Source organism: Garra rufa, chromosome 6 (genome assembly GCF_049309525.1).
Source record: "Garra rufa chromosome 6, GarRuf1.0, whole genome shotgun sequence".
Classification (NCBI taxonomy): domain Eukaryota; kingdom Metazoa; phylum Chordata; class Actinopteri; order Cypriniformes; family Cyprinidae; genus Garra; species Garra rufa.
Window position 1 is genome coordinate 1882649 of NC_133366.1, and position 16231 is coordinate 1898879.

A 16231-nucleotide genomic window follows, 5' to 3' on the forward strand; every position below is an offset into this window, starting at 1 on the left:
TCTGACAGATGTTTTACATACATTCTAAATCATAAACTTCGTAAAGATATCTAATAAACGTCTTTTTGGCGTGATCAGAAATGTCCTATAAATGTATTGCAGATGAGCAAACAATCTAAAAAATACGTCTTGCAGATGTAAACGACATCAAACAGACGTCTCCGAGATGTACATGTGCTATCAGAGGTCATTAGTTAGTTCATAACCAGACATTTAAAAAAAATAGCTAAGATAAACATTTCATTGCAAACATTTTCTTGTCATGTTTAGTCTTTAATAAAAATACATCACATCTGGTTGGCCGGTGCAATGCAGTTAAGCGCAAAAGTTTGGATTTCTCAATTTACATTTGGATTCCCTAACTTTTTTCCTCACAATTCAAAGTTTACATCTTGCAAATTTGTTAAAATTAGCACAAAAGTTTAAATATTTTAGTTTTTCAGCGAAATTTTAACATATGACAGTAACTTCATACAGATCCAGTAATACTCTGCACTGGAAATGATAAAGAAATAAAAACGCAATTTGGAATTCTCAGTTTACATCTAAATATTTTTTTCAATTTTCGTAGAATTCTAAGTTTACCTTTTTTCCTGGCTTTACATCTCGAATTTCTAAATTTTTTGGAATTCTAAATTTGCATTTGGATTCCGTTACTTTTTTCCTTAGAATTCCAGGTTTACATCTTGCAAATTCGTTAAAACTAGGGTGGATTTACTATGGTAAAATTAACGCGCAAATGAATCTACACAAAATAATGACCACCAACATGTCTGACAGCAAAGTACAGTAGGTTTTCTAGAGACTTTTTAATGTAAATAAAAATTAATGATGGGATTATTTATATTTCATAACCAGATATTTTAAATAAATAGTGAAGATAAATATTTTAGTGCAAGCATTTTTTCGCCATGCTCAGTTGTGATTAAAATACATCAAATCCAGTTGGGTGGAACAATGCAGTTTAGTGCAAAAGTTCAAATATTTTAGTTTAGTTTTTCAATGAAATTTTAACATAAGATTGTAACTCAATACAAATATTGTAGTACTCCACACTGGAAATTATAAGGAAATAAAAATGGCCATTTTGACTTTTCTAGCAATTTGGAATTCTTAAATATTTTTTATATTCTCAGAATTCAATAAAATTGTGATGCAGAAAAATAGCAAAATTAATGTAGAAATTAATCTACACAAAACACAAACGACCACCAACAGATTTGAAAGCAAAGCACTGTAGGTTTTCTAGGGACATTCAGTGTAAATAAATATTCATAGCTGTCATTAGTTATTTCACAACCAGACATTTTAAACATTCCCTAACTTTTTCCCTTAGAATTCAAAGTTTACATCTTGCAAGTTTATTAAAATTAGGGTGGATTTACCCTGGTAAAATTAGTGTACGAATGCATCTACACAATGATCACAAACACGTCTGAAAGCAAAGCGCAGAAGGTTTTCAAGACACTCAACACTCCACACTGGAAATTAATGGAAACGTAACTTTTGTTAATATAACATTACCGAAAACAGCAGCACTAATAAAGCCACAACAATCACTAACAAAGCATAAAAACAAAAAAGAAACTTGAAATATGTAGACTACACACTGTTCTTTTAAATCAGTTTGTTAATTTTAATATTTTAAATAAAGAAACATATGCATGTTAGTTTTTGGAAAATTTGCTCAAATTAAACCCTAACAAATCAAACACAACAAACATGCGTAAACTCCACCAATAAGACTTTAATTAAATAAAAAACTATTTACAACTATCTCATTCACAGTTCAAACACACACACAGTCTCTTCATCTGATGCTCAAATAAACACAGAGTGATTGACAGCTCATTGGGCCAATCAGCACGCTGCGTGACGTCAGTAGGCAGGACTCATCCATCCTTCAGGTTCTGCTACACGTTCCTCAGCTCTCAGTGGACTCCAGCATGTTCTCCGCGTCCTTCAGCACCACCTGTCCTCCGTTGGCCTCCGCGGCGTCTCCCTCACGCGCCTTACGAACCTGGGAGATAGAGCCAAAAAACACTGGGCTGCAAACAACCGTTAACTAATTAAATCTGGGTTTCACCAAGTTAAGATGATCTCACCCAACCAGAGCAGAGCGGACGCGGAAGAAAAGCGTCTAGAGACGCATGCGCCAGAAACAGGTCCAGCGCATGTGTGTCTAAGAGCCAAGCTGAACGTGACAGACCTCAATCAATCAGCGTTACAGACGGCTTTAGCACAGGGAACGTCTCCATGCTGCCCTCCAAAGGCAAAGCGCAGTAACTACACATTTGGTCAAAATTGAGTTAAGGCTTAAAATGTACTTTGTGACAATGGTTTTGTCCCGTTTCAGAGAAACGAGAGCGTCAACATGTTTGACTAGCCGGCGTGAAAATGTTAAAGGCATTTTTCTCAGTTTCAGTGTTGACGTAGTTACTGCACTTTGCCTTTGGAGGGCAGCGTAGAACAGCGTTCCCCGTCCTAAACGCACATCCAGCGGATCACAGACAGACGGACAGAAGCGGCTTCATCAGGCATGTTTATTCATCAATCATAAAAAGCTGTAAAATCACTTCTGTACAACACAACGAGACCACATCAGTGTTAAATGATCAGTAGATGGAGAGGAAGAAAACACACTTCGAGCACCTGTTTTGATTACCGTCAGCGACCTATAAACCATTAAACCACAATCACAACAAAATATCTGCGTGTGCATCTCATCGGCCACAGGAGGTGATTACAAACAGATGGTTAAACGAAACCACAGAATCATCGTCATCTGAAACTCACGAGCTCATGCGTCCAGCTCATATTTCACTCTGTCAAGCAAAAGTTTGTAAATATGACGCTGAAGTCATGAGGTGATGAACTTCACGCCTCCGATCTCAGATAAGATCACAATCTTCAGTACAGGTCACAGGAATGAATCTCTTAAAATACAAGATAAAAGCCCTCTTTAAAAACCAGGGACATTTTTAAATGTGGTTAAAGCAGGAATCATGCTGGTTAGTAAGTGCCGCAGTTACAGGAGAGCATCACTAGAGGACCTCAATCAAAACCAGCTGTGTGTGTGTGTGTGTGTGTGTGTGTGTGTGTGTGTGTGTGTGTGTGTGTGTGTGTGTGTGTGTGTGTGTGTGTGGATGTTCGCGTGCGATGCTCACTCTGACAAGCTTGCAAATATTTACATGATGAGCGCACATCTGTTAGCCAGAAATGCGACCGCAGCATCACAAAGACATTAGAGGAGCATTCACAAACACACGCACACACAGGAACTGATCGTTTAGAGGACAAGCAAAACCAAATCATCATAGTGACACCATCAGCTCAGCTGTGCAGGACATGCAACGCGTGTAAAAACCTCAGGAGAACCAGATCAACACCAGCCGCCCGCCTGTCCGACCGGTTAGTGAGCGTTAGTGTGCCAACACAAGATGTGAATCAGGTTAAACGGTTAAAGGCGGAGTGATTACAGATTACAGAGTCTGATTCAAATGCAAGCGAATCTACATACGACCCACGACTCCTGCTGCACGCGCCGTCTCCGCTGCGCAACAGACAAGAGAAGAGCAATTAGACACACTCAACAACAAACACACCATCAAATCCCTGCTGTAACGTGAGCTCTGCTTATGTGTCGATAACCAGCTGGATGTGTTGCGACTGCGTTAGAACGTGCAAACGGCGTTTCTAATTGCGCAGGCATGCGAGATTTGGCTAGTCGGACACAGAGATGAAGTATAATGCTATGTCTGCGCGGACAAACCAAGTCAGAGCACACTCTCAGACATGCAGACAAACTAGTTTATGTTAGTTAGCTTTTCTGAGGCTATGGAAGCTTGTTTCCACCGCGAGTGAAGATATTGCAATTGTGACTTCTTATCTCACTATTCAGAATTCTGAGTTTACATCTAAAATTACTTCTTGCAAACTCTGAAATTTTCTCTGTGGTTTAGGGAAATTCTACTTTTTTATTCTAAATTTACATCTCATTAGTCTGGCTTTTTTTCTTGGCTATTTGGGTTTACTTCTAGAAATTCTGCCTTTTTGGAATTCTAAATTTATTTTTGGATTCCTAACTTCTCCCTTGGAATTCTGATTTTATATCTTACAAGTCTGACTTTTCCCCCGGAATTCCGAATTTACACTTAGAAATTCTAGCTTTTTCTCAGAACTTAAACTTTACATCTTAAAATTTAGACTTTTTTCCCCTGGGAATTATGGGTCTACATCTGGAAATTCTACTTTTTGGAATTCTAAATTTACATTTGGATTTTTCCCAGAATTCCGAGTTTACATTTAACAATTCAGACTTTTTTTTTTTCCCTAAGTTTACATCTCACAAGTCCGACTTTTTTTTGGAATTCAAAGTTTACATCTTGCAAATTCAGACTTTTTTTTTTTTTTTTTTTCTCTCGGAATTGTGAGTTTACATCCCACAATTCTGACTTTTTTCCTCAGAATTCAGAGTTCACATCTTGCAAATTCCGACTTTTTTTCTCTTATAAAATTCTGGGTTTACATCTGGAAATTCTACTGTTGGAATTCTAAATTTACATTTGGATTCCTAATTTTTTTTCTTGGAATTTTGAGTTTACATGTCAAGTCTGGCTTTTTATTGGATTTCAAAGCTTACATCTTGCAAATGCTGACCTTTTCCTTGAAATTTAATGCTTACATCTGGAAATTCTACCTTTTTTGAAATTCTAATTTCACATTTGGATTCCTAACTTTTTTCCTTGGAATTCTGATTTTACATCTCAAGTCTTCGAAATAAATTCGAAATTTACATTTTGAAAATTATGACTTTTATCCCTCGGAATTCTGGGTTTACATCTGGAAATTCAAAATTTTGGGGGGGAATACTACATTTACATTAGGATTCCTAACTTCAGAATTCTAAGTTACATTTAACAATTTTTACATTTAAGTATTTTGATTTACATCTCACAAATCTGTCTTTTTCTTGGAATTCTGAGTTTACATTTTGCAAATACTGACATTTTTCTTGAAATTCTCAGTTTACATCTGGAATTTTACCTTTTTTGGATTCCTGACTTTCCCACCTGACTTTTCCCGCCTTTTTTGGATTTCTAAATTACATTTGGATTCCTGACTTTTCCCGCCTTGGAATTCTAAGTTTATATCTCACAAGTCTGGCTTTCTCAGAATTTAAAGTTTACATCTAGCAAATTCTGACTTTTTTCTTGGAAATCTGGGTTTACATCTATAAATTCTGCTTTTTTTAAATTCTAAATTTACATTTGGATCCCTAACTTTTTTCCCCTTGGAATTCTAAGTTTACATGTCACAATTCTGCCACAGAATAAAAAATAAAAAAGCAATTGTTTATATCCAGCAATTCCAAGTTACATATTTGAGAATTGCAAAGGGAAAAACCTAAATTGTAAGATAAAAAGTGGCAATTATCTTTAGCAGACACAAGCTTCCACAAATGGTAGTGTTAGTGTTTGTACAAATGGCGAAGCAACAGTTTGTTGAACACTAAAATGCCCCTTTACTACAACAGAACACAGACAAACACTTGGCCACATCTGGAATAGCTAGACTATGATCATGTTGCACATTTGATGGCATGAGGTGACCGTCAGCGCTGAGTTCTGCTAAAGCGGGCGCTTGACCGGCGGTTTGACACTGCTGTGGTGGTTGCTGTTGTGCTGGGTCCCGTCGCTCTCTGAGAGTACCTCTTGCTCGAGGGTGTTGAAGCGGACGCCCGAGTGCTCGCCCTTCTGCTGCGACCTCAGACACGGGTAGCAGAGGATGCGTTTGAAGGTGTTGCGCATGTCCTTGTCGCGGTAGGAGTAGATGATGGGGTTCATAAAGGAGTTGCACTCGGCCAGCACCAGGAAGAACTTCTCATAGGTCAGGACGTCGCAGGATTCGCACGAACCATCCAGGAGAAGCAGAACCAGACCCGGCGTCCAACACACCACGAAACAACCTGCGGGAGAAGAGCACGTCATTAGAAACACACACACACGTTCAACAAGTCAACATATGGAACACTTCCATTTACATACAAAAAAAAAATTGTTTAGCAGCTTTCCAGAACAAACAAACAAAAACAAGAGTGTGTCTCTAGGGAGAGCCCAGAGCGACAACAGACTGTAAAAGAACAGTTTTGTCTCATATGGAGAGGAACTGGGCATGCTTTATGCAAATAAAGGTAATTTAACATGCAAATCACCCCTAAATTCAGAAAAACAGTTGCTTGTTTAGTGTTCTCAAAAGTCATTAACATTAGAATAAAGTTATTAATAAACTCCTGCGCATTTTTAAATGTGTTGTAAATTATGACAAATTTCTGTTGTTCCTTTATACTAATCAAAGAACTATAATTACAACAACAGTAATAACAATAACTTTGATAACAACTATAGTGATTGCTATAACAATAAATATAGTGACAACTGTGGAAATAATACAACAATGGTCAAAGAAACTATAACTATTGTTATAAACATCCAGAAATTCTGCCTTTTTTTCTCAAGTCCAAGTTTACATTTGGATTCTTGGCTTTTTCCTGAGTTACATCTCACAAGTCAGGCTTTTTCACTTCAAAATTAAAAAGTTACATCTTACAAATTCAGATTTTTTTTCCTCAGAATTCTGGGTTTACATCTGGAAATTCTACCTTTTTTGGAATTCTACATTTACATTTAGATTCCTAACTTTTTTCCCCAGAATTCCAAATTTACATTTAACAATACTGACATTTTTCCTATATTTTGAGTTTACATCTCACAAGCCTGGCTTTTTCTCACATTTCAAAAGTTACATCTAGCAAATTCTGACTTTTTTCCTTGGAATTCTGGATTTTCATTTTGGATTCCTAACTTTTTTCCCCAAAATTCCCAAAATTTACCTTTAACAATACTGACATTTTCCTATGCATTTTGAGTTTACATCTCACAAGTGTCTGGCTTTTTTCCTGGAATTCTGGGTTTACATCTGAATTCTACCTTTTTTTGGGAATTCTACATTTACATTTAGATTCCTATCTTTTTCCCAGAATTCCGAATTTACATTTAACAATTCTAACTTTTTTCCTGTGTATTTTGGAGTTTACATATCACAAGTCTGGCTTTTCCTCAGAATTCTGAGTTTACATCTGACAAATTCCACAATTCTTCCTTTGAATTCTGGGTTTACATCTGGAAATTATATCTTTTTTTTTTAAGTCTAAATTTACATTTAGACTCCTAACTTTTTTTCCCTTGTAATTCTGGGTTTACATCTCACAATTTAGCTTTTTCTCAGAATTCAAAAGTTACATCTTGCACATTCTGACTTTTGTCTTTGGAATTGTGGGATTACATCTCGAAATTCTATTCTTTTGGAATTCTACATTTACGTGTGAATTCCTAACTTTTTTTTTCCAGAATTCTGTATTTACATTTAACAATTCTATTTCCTATGTAATTTGAGTTTACATCACAAGCCTGGCTTTTCCTCAGAATTTTTAGTTTTTTCCTTGTAATTTTGGGTTTACATGCTTTAATAACTAGAGACAAATACTACTTCAATAACTATAATGCTATGATATCTATAACAAGAACAATAATGATAACAATAACTAATCAAAACAACAACTGCCGTGATAACTATAACCGTAACTATAACAAGAAATAAGTATAACTGTAACAAGAACCATAGCAATAATAAAGTAACGAATATAAAAATAACTTTTACAAGAGCTATAACAACAACTAAGGAAGTTATATGATATATTGTAACTACAATAATAATGATAATTATAGTAACGACGACAAAAATCCAAGTCAGGCATCATAATAACGAACGTTAATTACAACACAACAGGAAATTAAAATAAAAATCAAGTGGCTGTGAATTTCAGCTTGACAAACTGCTTTTGTTCCCGTTTCGTCATCACAGAATAAAAGCACCTGCTAAAAGCATAAACGTAAATTAATTCGGTGGAATTTTTTTGCATATAAATACAAAAAAAGCATGAATGAGACACAGTGTTTCTGCAGTTCAGTCTGTTGATGTTCCTTTTTTTTTCATTTCAAGGAGAAGCAAATGTAAGTAAATGAGTGACGCCGATCATGTGACTCTGAATAAAGGAGTGTCGTTAAACCGAAGGACAAACCTAACTTCTGTCTGTCCCACATTATCTGTGGAAATGTAAATGTGGCCAGGCCGTTCCGCCGTAAATAAACATGGTTTCTGTTGATTAAAGTCAGCAGTGCTCTTCTGCTAAACACTGGCATGAGGACACTAGCCGTCTCAGATGCGTGTTCAGGAAGTGTCTTGTGTGTGTATGGGATATTTCCAAGACTACACAGAGCAAGAATTTCCAGGAACGCCGTCGGAGCGGAGCGTGTCGACATTCCCGTGTGCGAGCGCGAGCGGGCGTGACGTGCGGCTCTGTCGGAACACGCTCTACAGAGAGAACAGCAGAGCAGAGATAGTGAAAACACGCAGGTCCGGTCAGACGAGTCGGGACAGGCCTTTCCTCCTACGCCTGTTTGTGTTTCAGAGCACAGCTGCTGCGCGTTACTCTCCAAACGCAGGACAGGAGTTTACTCAACACACTTCTGAACACTTTCAGATCACTGTTGGTCTGTTTCTACATTTATGAGTCTAACATCAAGTCAGAAACACTAACGACACTCTTAGAGACTGAGTCTGGATTAACTGACCACACAATATGTGACCCTGGACCACAAAACCAGTCTTAAGTCGCTGGGGTTTATTTGTAGCAATAGCCAAAAATACATTGTATGGGTCAAAATTATTGATTTTTTCTTTTATGCCAAAATTTTTTTTGTTAAATTCTTACTGTTAATTTTCTCAATATTTTGATTATCTTGCACCCTCAGATTCCAGATTTTCAAATAGATGTATCTCAGACAAATATTGTCCTATCCTAACAAACCAGACATCAATGGAAAGCTGATTATATATATACACACACACACACACACACACACACACACACATCTCAGTTTTGTAAAATGTAACCTTATGACTGGACGAGAACCATAACTCTAGCGGTCATTATAGCAACTAGATAAAGTCTGTCAAGACTAACTTTAAGTTGGTTTGAAAAAGCCTGGTCAGAAAGAGTGAAAAAGTTTAAAAGATTTTAAAAGGTTTAGAAATTGTAGGAATAGTATGGTTTTCAATCTGAAAAAGATTGAAGTGTAAAGTAGTTTTAAAGTTTAAAGCTTGAATGTTTTGAAGGCAATACAGATAAATGGATAGATAGCATGTTTCTAACTTAAATTTAACATGTTACTAGCATGTAGCTAGAATCATTAACAAGTTACTAGCATGTTTCTAGCATGATTAGCATGTTACTAGCATTATTAGCATGTAGTTAACATGTTTCTAACCTGTTTAACATTGTTAACATGTTTTAAACATGATTAATAAGATATTAGCATGTTACTAACATGATTAGCATTTCATTAACATGTTTCTAGAATGTTTCTAACATTATTAACCTGTTGCTAGCATTATTAGAATGCCACTAGCATGATGTTAACATGTTTTTAACCTGATTAGCATGTTTCTAACATGAGTAGCCTTTTGCTAACATGATTAAAATGTCACTAGCATGATTAACAAATTACTAACATGATTAACATGTTTTTAACCTGATTAGCATGTTAACATGTTTCTAGCATGATGAACAAATTATTAGCATGTTTCTAACCAGATTCTTAACATGATACTAGCATGTTTAGAATGTCGTTAGCGTGTTTTTAAGATGATTAGCCTTTGGTAGCATGATTAGAATGTCGCTAGCATGATGTTAGCATTAGTAGCCTGTTAGCATGATTAGCATGTCACTAACATGGTTCTGGATGGACAGATGGATTGTGGGAGTTTTGTCAGTGTGAGTTTGAATAGTGTTGATCATTTGAACATTCCCTCAATGTAAGTCTATGGGATTTTTCCCAGTTTTAATCGTCATTTTTAGGAAAACCGTAAGTCCGATCAGTTAGAAAAGATCCAGCAGCTGTAGTCAGATCAGTCTGAAGATCTGGCCTGAGTTTGGAGTCTGTAGAGTTAAAGCTCGAGGAAGAGGAGCTGTCAGAAATGTTAGTCTCAGAAGAATAATAACCCAGTTTAAATAGAGTTTCAGTAAGTAGTCTTTCTCAATAACTATGACTACATCTACATCGAGGGTTATAGCAAATACTGACCCAGGATCATGACGACGGTCTTCATGAGGTTGACCACGGTCTCCTTGTGCTTGACCTGCGAGGTGTGCTGGCTCATGCGGTGGCTCTTGCGGCGCACGTAGACGAAGATGCGCGTGTAGACGGCCACCATGACGGTGAAGATGAGCAGGTTGAGCACGGCCCAGAACACCAGGTAGCTGCGGCTGTAGAGCGGCGCCATGTTGGAGCACTCCTGGATGTTGCACACGCAGCTCCATCCCATAGTGGGCACCAGACCCATCACTATGGCGATCAGCCAGATGCCCACGATCAGCAGCACCACCCGGTGGTTGGTCATCTTGCTGTGCAGCTGCATGGTGAAGATGGTCTGGTGGCGCTCCAGCGCGATGGCCATCAGATTAATGACGGACGCCGTCAGACTGGTGTCGATCAAACCCTGAGAGACACAACCACACCGTCACTTGTTCATTCGGTCACATGACCCACCCAACACCCCTTCTGTCATTAGCTTTTCATACAGAAATAAAAACTATTTAGACCAGTTGTTCTAACATGCTGCAATTCTAAACTGTATTGCCCTACAAAGGCAAAGTCCAGTTACTACACAAACACTGAAACTGAGAAAAACGCCTTTAAAGTTTTTACACCTTAGTTTGGATTTTGTAGTTACTGTGATTTTGACACTCTTGCTTCTCTGAAACAGGACAAAATTGAACAAGGAGACTTTGCCACAAGACAAAAGGGTTGTCACAAAGCCCATTTTAAGCCTTAACTCAATTTTGACCAAATGTGTAGTTACTGTGCTTTGCCTTTGGAGGGCAATGTAAGCATCCACATATACATATATATATATATATATATATATATATATAAGGGCTAGGCCGATAAACGATAGCATATCGAATCGCGATAAAATTTGTTAACGATTAGGGATGCACGATATTGAGAAAATATGCGATATTGTTGAATATTGTGATAACGATATTTCTTGCGATATTTATTTTTCAAATTATCGGAAATTTGTCTTGGACCCATCACCCATGCTGCAATCAATTGACAGACAAACAAAGCACACCAATAACAATACAAATAACACAACAATGAATAGATAAATGCATAGCCCCCACAAAAATTTAAAAATAAATAAAAAAAAATTTTACAGCTCCATACTACAATTATTTAACCACTTTATAGACACAGTGATGAATTAATTTTTAAATCTATTCATTCTACAATGAGGAAGTCTAAACCTCCTCCCAGAAGGCAACAACTCATAGTCTGTGTACAAAATGTGTGTTGAATCACAAATGATCTTATTAGCTTGTCTTAGAGTAGCCTTTTCATAGTCTGTTCTTTAACAATATTCAAAGTGAAAATAGAGACCGAATTTTTGAAGCATGATACAGTTATAGACAACTTAATATATAGCCCACATATTAATAACAGCCTAAATATGTTATATAGCCTAATTTGCGCGCAGGGTTCGCTCTCTAAACGCGGGGTATTAAAATTGTATTTGAATGCGCGTGCGCGTGTTACTTTTGGTTTCGTTTTAACGACAGCGCAAAACTCTCAGCAGTGCATAGCGTCCATTCTACAATAGAATAGATTCCTTTAACAAAACCTTGTTTTGAAAGTGGCAGGACACAAACGGGATTTTGAAAAAAGCGTGTCTCCACAGTGGAAATTATGCCTATGAGTGAGCGGTCCTCTGCAGCGGAGTTATCATTTGATTTGAATGTGTGCCGCGTCGTACAGTAGCCTACATTAAGACTGAGGCGGCAGAATTGTATTTGACAGAATGCAGTTAGCCTAGCAAAAGTTTTGTAAAGAAATGAAACCAATTAAATGCCATTTATCGCAACTCTCTGCGATACCAATATCGCGTGGACTGTTATCGCAATAACGATAATTCTTCGATATATCGTGCAGCCCTAATAACGATGATGAGCTCTAGAGATTTTTTGTTCGATATTTGGATTAATCTAAGAACCAATCACACAGCAGAAATATGCGACAACAGCCAATCAGCGTGCAGCATTCAGAGTTCATTTCCTACCGCACTTTGCGAAGCAAACTTAACACCAGGGCGACATAAGTGGTTTGACTATCTGAAAAGTGACTCAGCTCAGCTGAGAGTTTGGCGCGATTGTTAAAACTGAAACCGAAAGCAAGACACGCACGCGCATTCAAAAGCAATTTTAATCCCCCTTGTTTAGAGAGTGACTCCCCAATGCACGCAAATGAGGCTACATGACACATCTAGGCTGTTATTAGTATGTAGACTATGATAGGTTGTGTATGTCTATAGCTCTGCATCATGCTTGAAATATTCGGTCTGTTTTGCACTGTGAATATTTAGAGAGTAGCCTCCTTTGATTATGGCTGAATTGTCTGCACTTAATACGATTAAGAAAGAACCGTGTCGTAATTTTTTTTGTTATTTATACTGTAGATTGTTTCAAAATGCAGTGGTTGCCTCTAATGTAAATAGCTCAACCTATAATAGAGAAAATAAACAATTGTGTTAATAATAATAATAAATAAATAAATAAATAATTGTTTTTACAATAATTTTGTGTTTACATTTTGTACATTTACTCTGATTTACCACACTCTGTCACAACTTTTATTTAATTTATTTTAGTAAGTTGTTTTAATTTAAGGCCAAATCTGTAATCTGTTTTTGTTAATAAACTATACTTTAAAATGTAATTTAATAAGCCCTTTAATTTTTGTAGCTTTAGTCATTGTTGGGATACTATTTTAAAGCTGGCAACATCAACAGCTTATATCGATATATATATCGTTCAATATTGTATCAGGGCCACAAATCAAGGATTCTTTTGCTCATTTTATTATTTCGTGGCCACAAATCGAGAATTAGTTTGATTGTGGCTGGGAATTAATAAAACAAAGCCGAAATTCGTCAACTTGTTTTCATTCGATCTGTTTAAGTTGCGGACACAAATCCAAAATTCGTTTTATTAAGTTGTGATCACAAAACAAGAATTCATTTTATTACGTTGGGCTAAAAGTAAATTGCAATATATCCAACTACATTATATTAAATACTATTAATTTTATGAATGACAATTGTGGAGCCAGAACTTCACATTTAAAACATATGCAAGCAACATTAGAGTTTACTGATTAAAGTGAAATTTACAGTAAAAATTGACATTTAATTAACTGGAATAAAATAATGTACCAATCTACTGAAGTACACAAATCAATAGTTTAGCTTTATATCTTCCACTACAGAAGCACACTATTTCACTTCCAAAAACTGTACATTTAACTATATTTCACTGTAAATGCACAAAACATCCCATCAGATTAATTAGTTTTTAACAGCATAGTAAGTGAACGTACCAGTTAACCGGATTTGTCCATTTTTAGCATGTTTACAATCTTTTACTGTTAAAATCAGTTATTTCTCCAGTGTGTGTGTAATGGGACGCACCCAACATCAGCCCTTGTTTACAGCTGATGCATGAAATCAAGCAACAAAACATTCTTTCACGACTAGAGGAAGCGCTTTTGACCTTCAGCAGCACTTGAAACAACAAAAGCTGTTGTTCTTGACATGAGAATCACACTTGACTGACAACGGAAGCAGACAGATGCCTCTTTCCCATAAAGCACCTGATCTGTTTTGGTGAATTCTGTTTAAAGGAACACTCCACATTTTTTGGAAATAGGCTCATTCTCCTACTCCCCCAGAGTTAATAAGTTGAGTTTTACTGTTTTGAAATCCATTCAGCCGTTCTGGCGATATCACTTTTAGCATAGCTTAGCATAGATCATTGAATCCTATTAGACCAGTAGCATCGCGTTCAAAAATGACCAACGAGTTTCCATATTTGTCCCATTTAAAACTAAACATATCTGTAGTTATATCGTGTACTAAAACCGGCGGAAAATGTAAAGCTGCGATTTAAATTTAAATGAGTTTTTCCCCACATCAATCTACACTCCATACACCATAATAATGACAAAGCAAAAACCAGATTTGCAAATGTTACAAATGTATAAAAAAAATCAAACACTGAAATAAGTAGATTGCATAAGTATTCATCCCCTTAACTCAGTCCATAGTTGAAGCACATTTACAGCCTCAAGTCTTTTTGGGTCTGATGTGAGCATCTTTGCACATCTGCATTTGGCAATTATCTGCCATTCTTTGCCTCACCTTTTCTCCTCTCCATCTCTGTCAGCTTGGACATTTTCTAGAGTCCTAGTTGTTCCAATCGTCTTCCATTATGGAGAATGCTTCTGTCAACCTTCAATGCAGCAGATTTGTTTCTGAACTCTTCTCTAGATCATCGCCTTAACGCAAGTCTGTCACTGAGCTCTACAGGCAGTTATCTTGGTTTTTGCTCTGATCTGCATTTTCAGCTGTTAGACCTTTTCTGAGAGGTGTGTGTCTTTCTAAATCAGACTCATTCAAATGAATTTGCCACAGTTTAACTCCACTCCAAGTGTAGGAACATCTAGAAGCAATATGATGCTCCTGAGATACATTTCCAGTGTCCCAGAAAAGGGTATGAATACTTACGCAACGGGATCTTTTCAGTTTTTTTATTTCTAATAAATTTACAAAGTTGTTACAAACCTGTTTTGTGCTTTTTCATTGGTCTAATAGGATTCAATGATCTATGCTAAGCTATGCTAAAAAAGTGATATCGCCAGAACAGGAGAACGGCTGAATGGATTTCAAAACGGTAAAACTCAGATTATTAACTCGAGTTGGAGAATGAGCCTATTTCCAAAAAAAGTGGAGTGTTCCTTTAATGGGTTCATTCAGTTGCAGTCATCAAAAGCATATGGAGACAATTGAATTGATTAAACTTCAGCAATTAAATCACTCTTTTAAAATGTAACCTAATATATTAGAACATTCCCCATCACAGATATCATGGGGTCCTACATGATTATAAATCAGAGGTTCTCAACTCTGGCCCTCGAGGTCCACTTTCCTGCAACCAACCTTGATCAAACTCACCTGCCTGTAACTTTCTAGTAATGATGAAGAGCTTGATGAGCTTGTTCAGGTGTGTTTGATTAGGGTTGGAGCGAAACTCCGCAGGAAAATGGACCTCGAGGGCCAGAGTTGAGAACTCCTGTTATAAGTCAAGACAGGAAACAGGAAGTGCAGCATATCCTGTTGAGCTATCCGGCTGCACGCTGACTTTAAATGCATTTACCTCATGAATATTCTATTGAATATCAACACTTCCTCCATCTATGCGGCTGTTGTGAATTAGTCAAGCGTCTAAATCTCAGTGTGGTTTCTATTACAACAGCAGTTACTCATCAAACACCGATCCCAGACACACCCACGAGCGTGAGCTTACCTGCCGGACAAACCACTGACCGACGGAGAGTTTGATGGTCCAGGGGCCCGTGTGGAACATCAGGTACAGGTAGGAGATGCCGGCGAACAGGTCGGCCGCCGCCAGGTTTCCCAGCAGGTAGTAGATGGGGTAATGGAACCGGCGGTTCATGAAGATGGCCAGCATGACCAGGATGTTGGCGAAGATGACGAAACAGCAGACGAGCAGTCCCATCGCAACCACCACCCTGTCTTTGGTCCTCCACGTGTCGCTGATGTTCTTCTTGCTGATGTCGTAGAAGAACTTCATGCTCTCGTTGTAGTAGCAAACCATCGTGACGGGCGACGGAGAACGCGTACGATTGGACGGGACTGGGGGGGAGGGCCTTCACGGGTCAGGGGTCATTCACGGAGGCATAGGGAGCCAAGAACTTCAGCAGGTCCGTTTGAAGAACCAGATCTACTGTGACAGAGGAGAAACACCAGGAGAACGTTAGTCATGGTTTTAATCGCCAGTCTTTAAATCAGGCAACAAACAACACATACAGGCCACATTTCACACCAAAATCACAGGAAACGGTATGAAATCATCATGTGCATAAAGGAAATGAACATTGTTTGATGAAAATTAGGATGTGAGGTTATTGTCACTGATGATTCCCTTTTGTGCAATGCATTTATGTATTTTTTATTATTTAAATTAGCAGAA

General features: G+C 37.4%; 1 protein-coding gene across 2 annotated transcripts; it reads right to left on the reverse strand.

Annotated features, from left to right (window-relative positions):
- Positions 1 to 1612: 1612 nt before the first annotated feature.
- lpar2b (lysophosphatidic acid receptor 2b) lies at positions 1613 to 15979 on the reverse strand. Of its 2 annotated transcripts, XM_073841666.1 has the most exons (5): positions 15545 to 15979; positions 10206 to 10620; positions 5712 to 5968; positions 3521 to 3553; positions 1613 to 2020 (listed from the first exon to the last, which is right to left on the reverse strand). In XM_073841666.1, the coding sequence occupies exons 1-5, from the start codon at positions 15854 to 15856 to the stop codon at positions 1925 to 1927; spliced, it is 1113 nt and encodes a 370-aa protein (XP_073697767.1). In that variant the 5' UTR covers positions 15857 to 15979; the 3' UTR covers positions 1613 to 1924. The 2 variants fall into 2 exon arrangements, with proteins under 2 accessions (XP_073697767.1, XP_073697768.1); XM_073841667.1 differs by lacking the exon at positions 3521 to 3553.
- Positions 15980 to 16231: the final 252 nt, after the last annotated feature.

Bases quoted from the DNA above. Each gene is read 5' to 3' on its own strand.
- lpar2b (XM_073841666.1), bottom strand. From the start codon at position 15,856: ATGGTTTGCTACTACAACGAGAGCATGAAGTTCTTCTACGACATCAGC. The intron at 10,621-15,544 runs GTAAGCTCACGC...TGTGTCTCTCAG, and splicing joins GTCAGTGGTTTGTCCGGCAG to GGTTTGATCGACACCAGTCT. The intron at 3,554-5,711 runs GTACTCTCAGAG...TCTGTTGCGCAG, and splicing joins TCAACACCCTCGAGCAAGAG to CGGAGACGGCGCGTGCAGCA.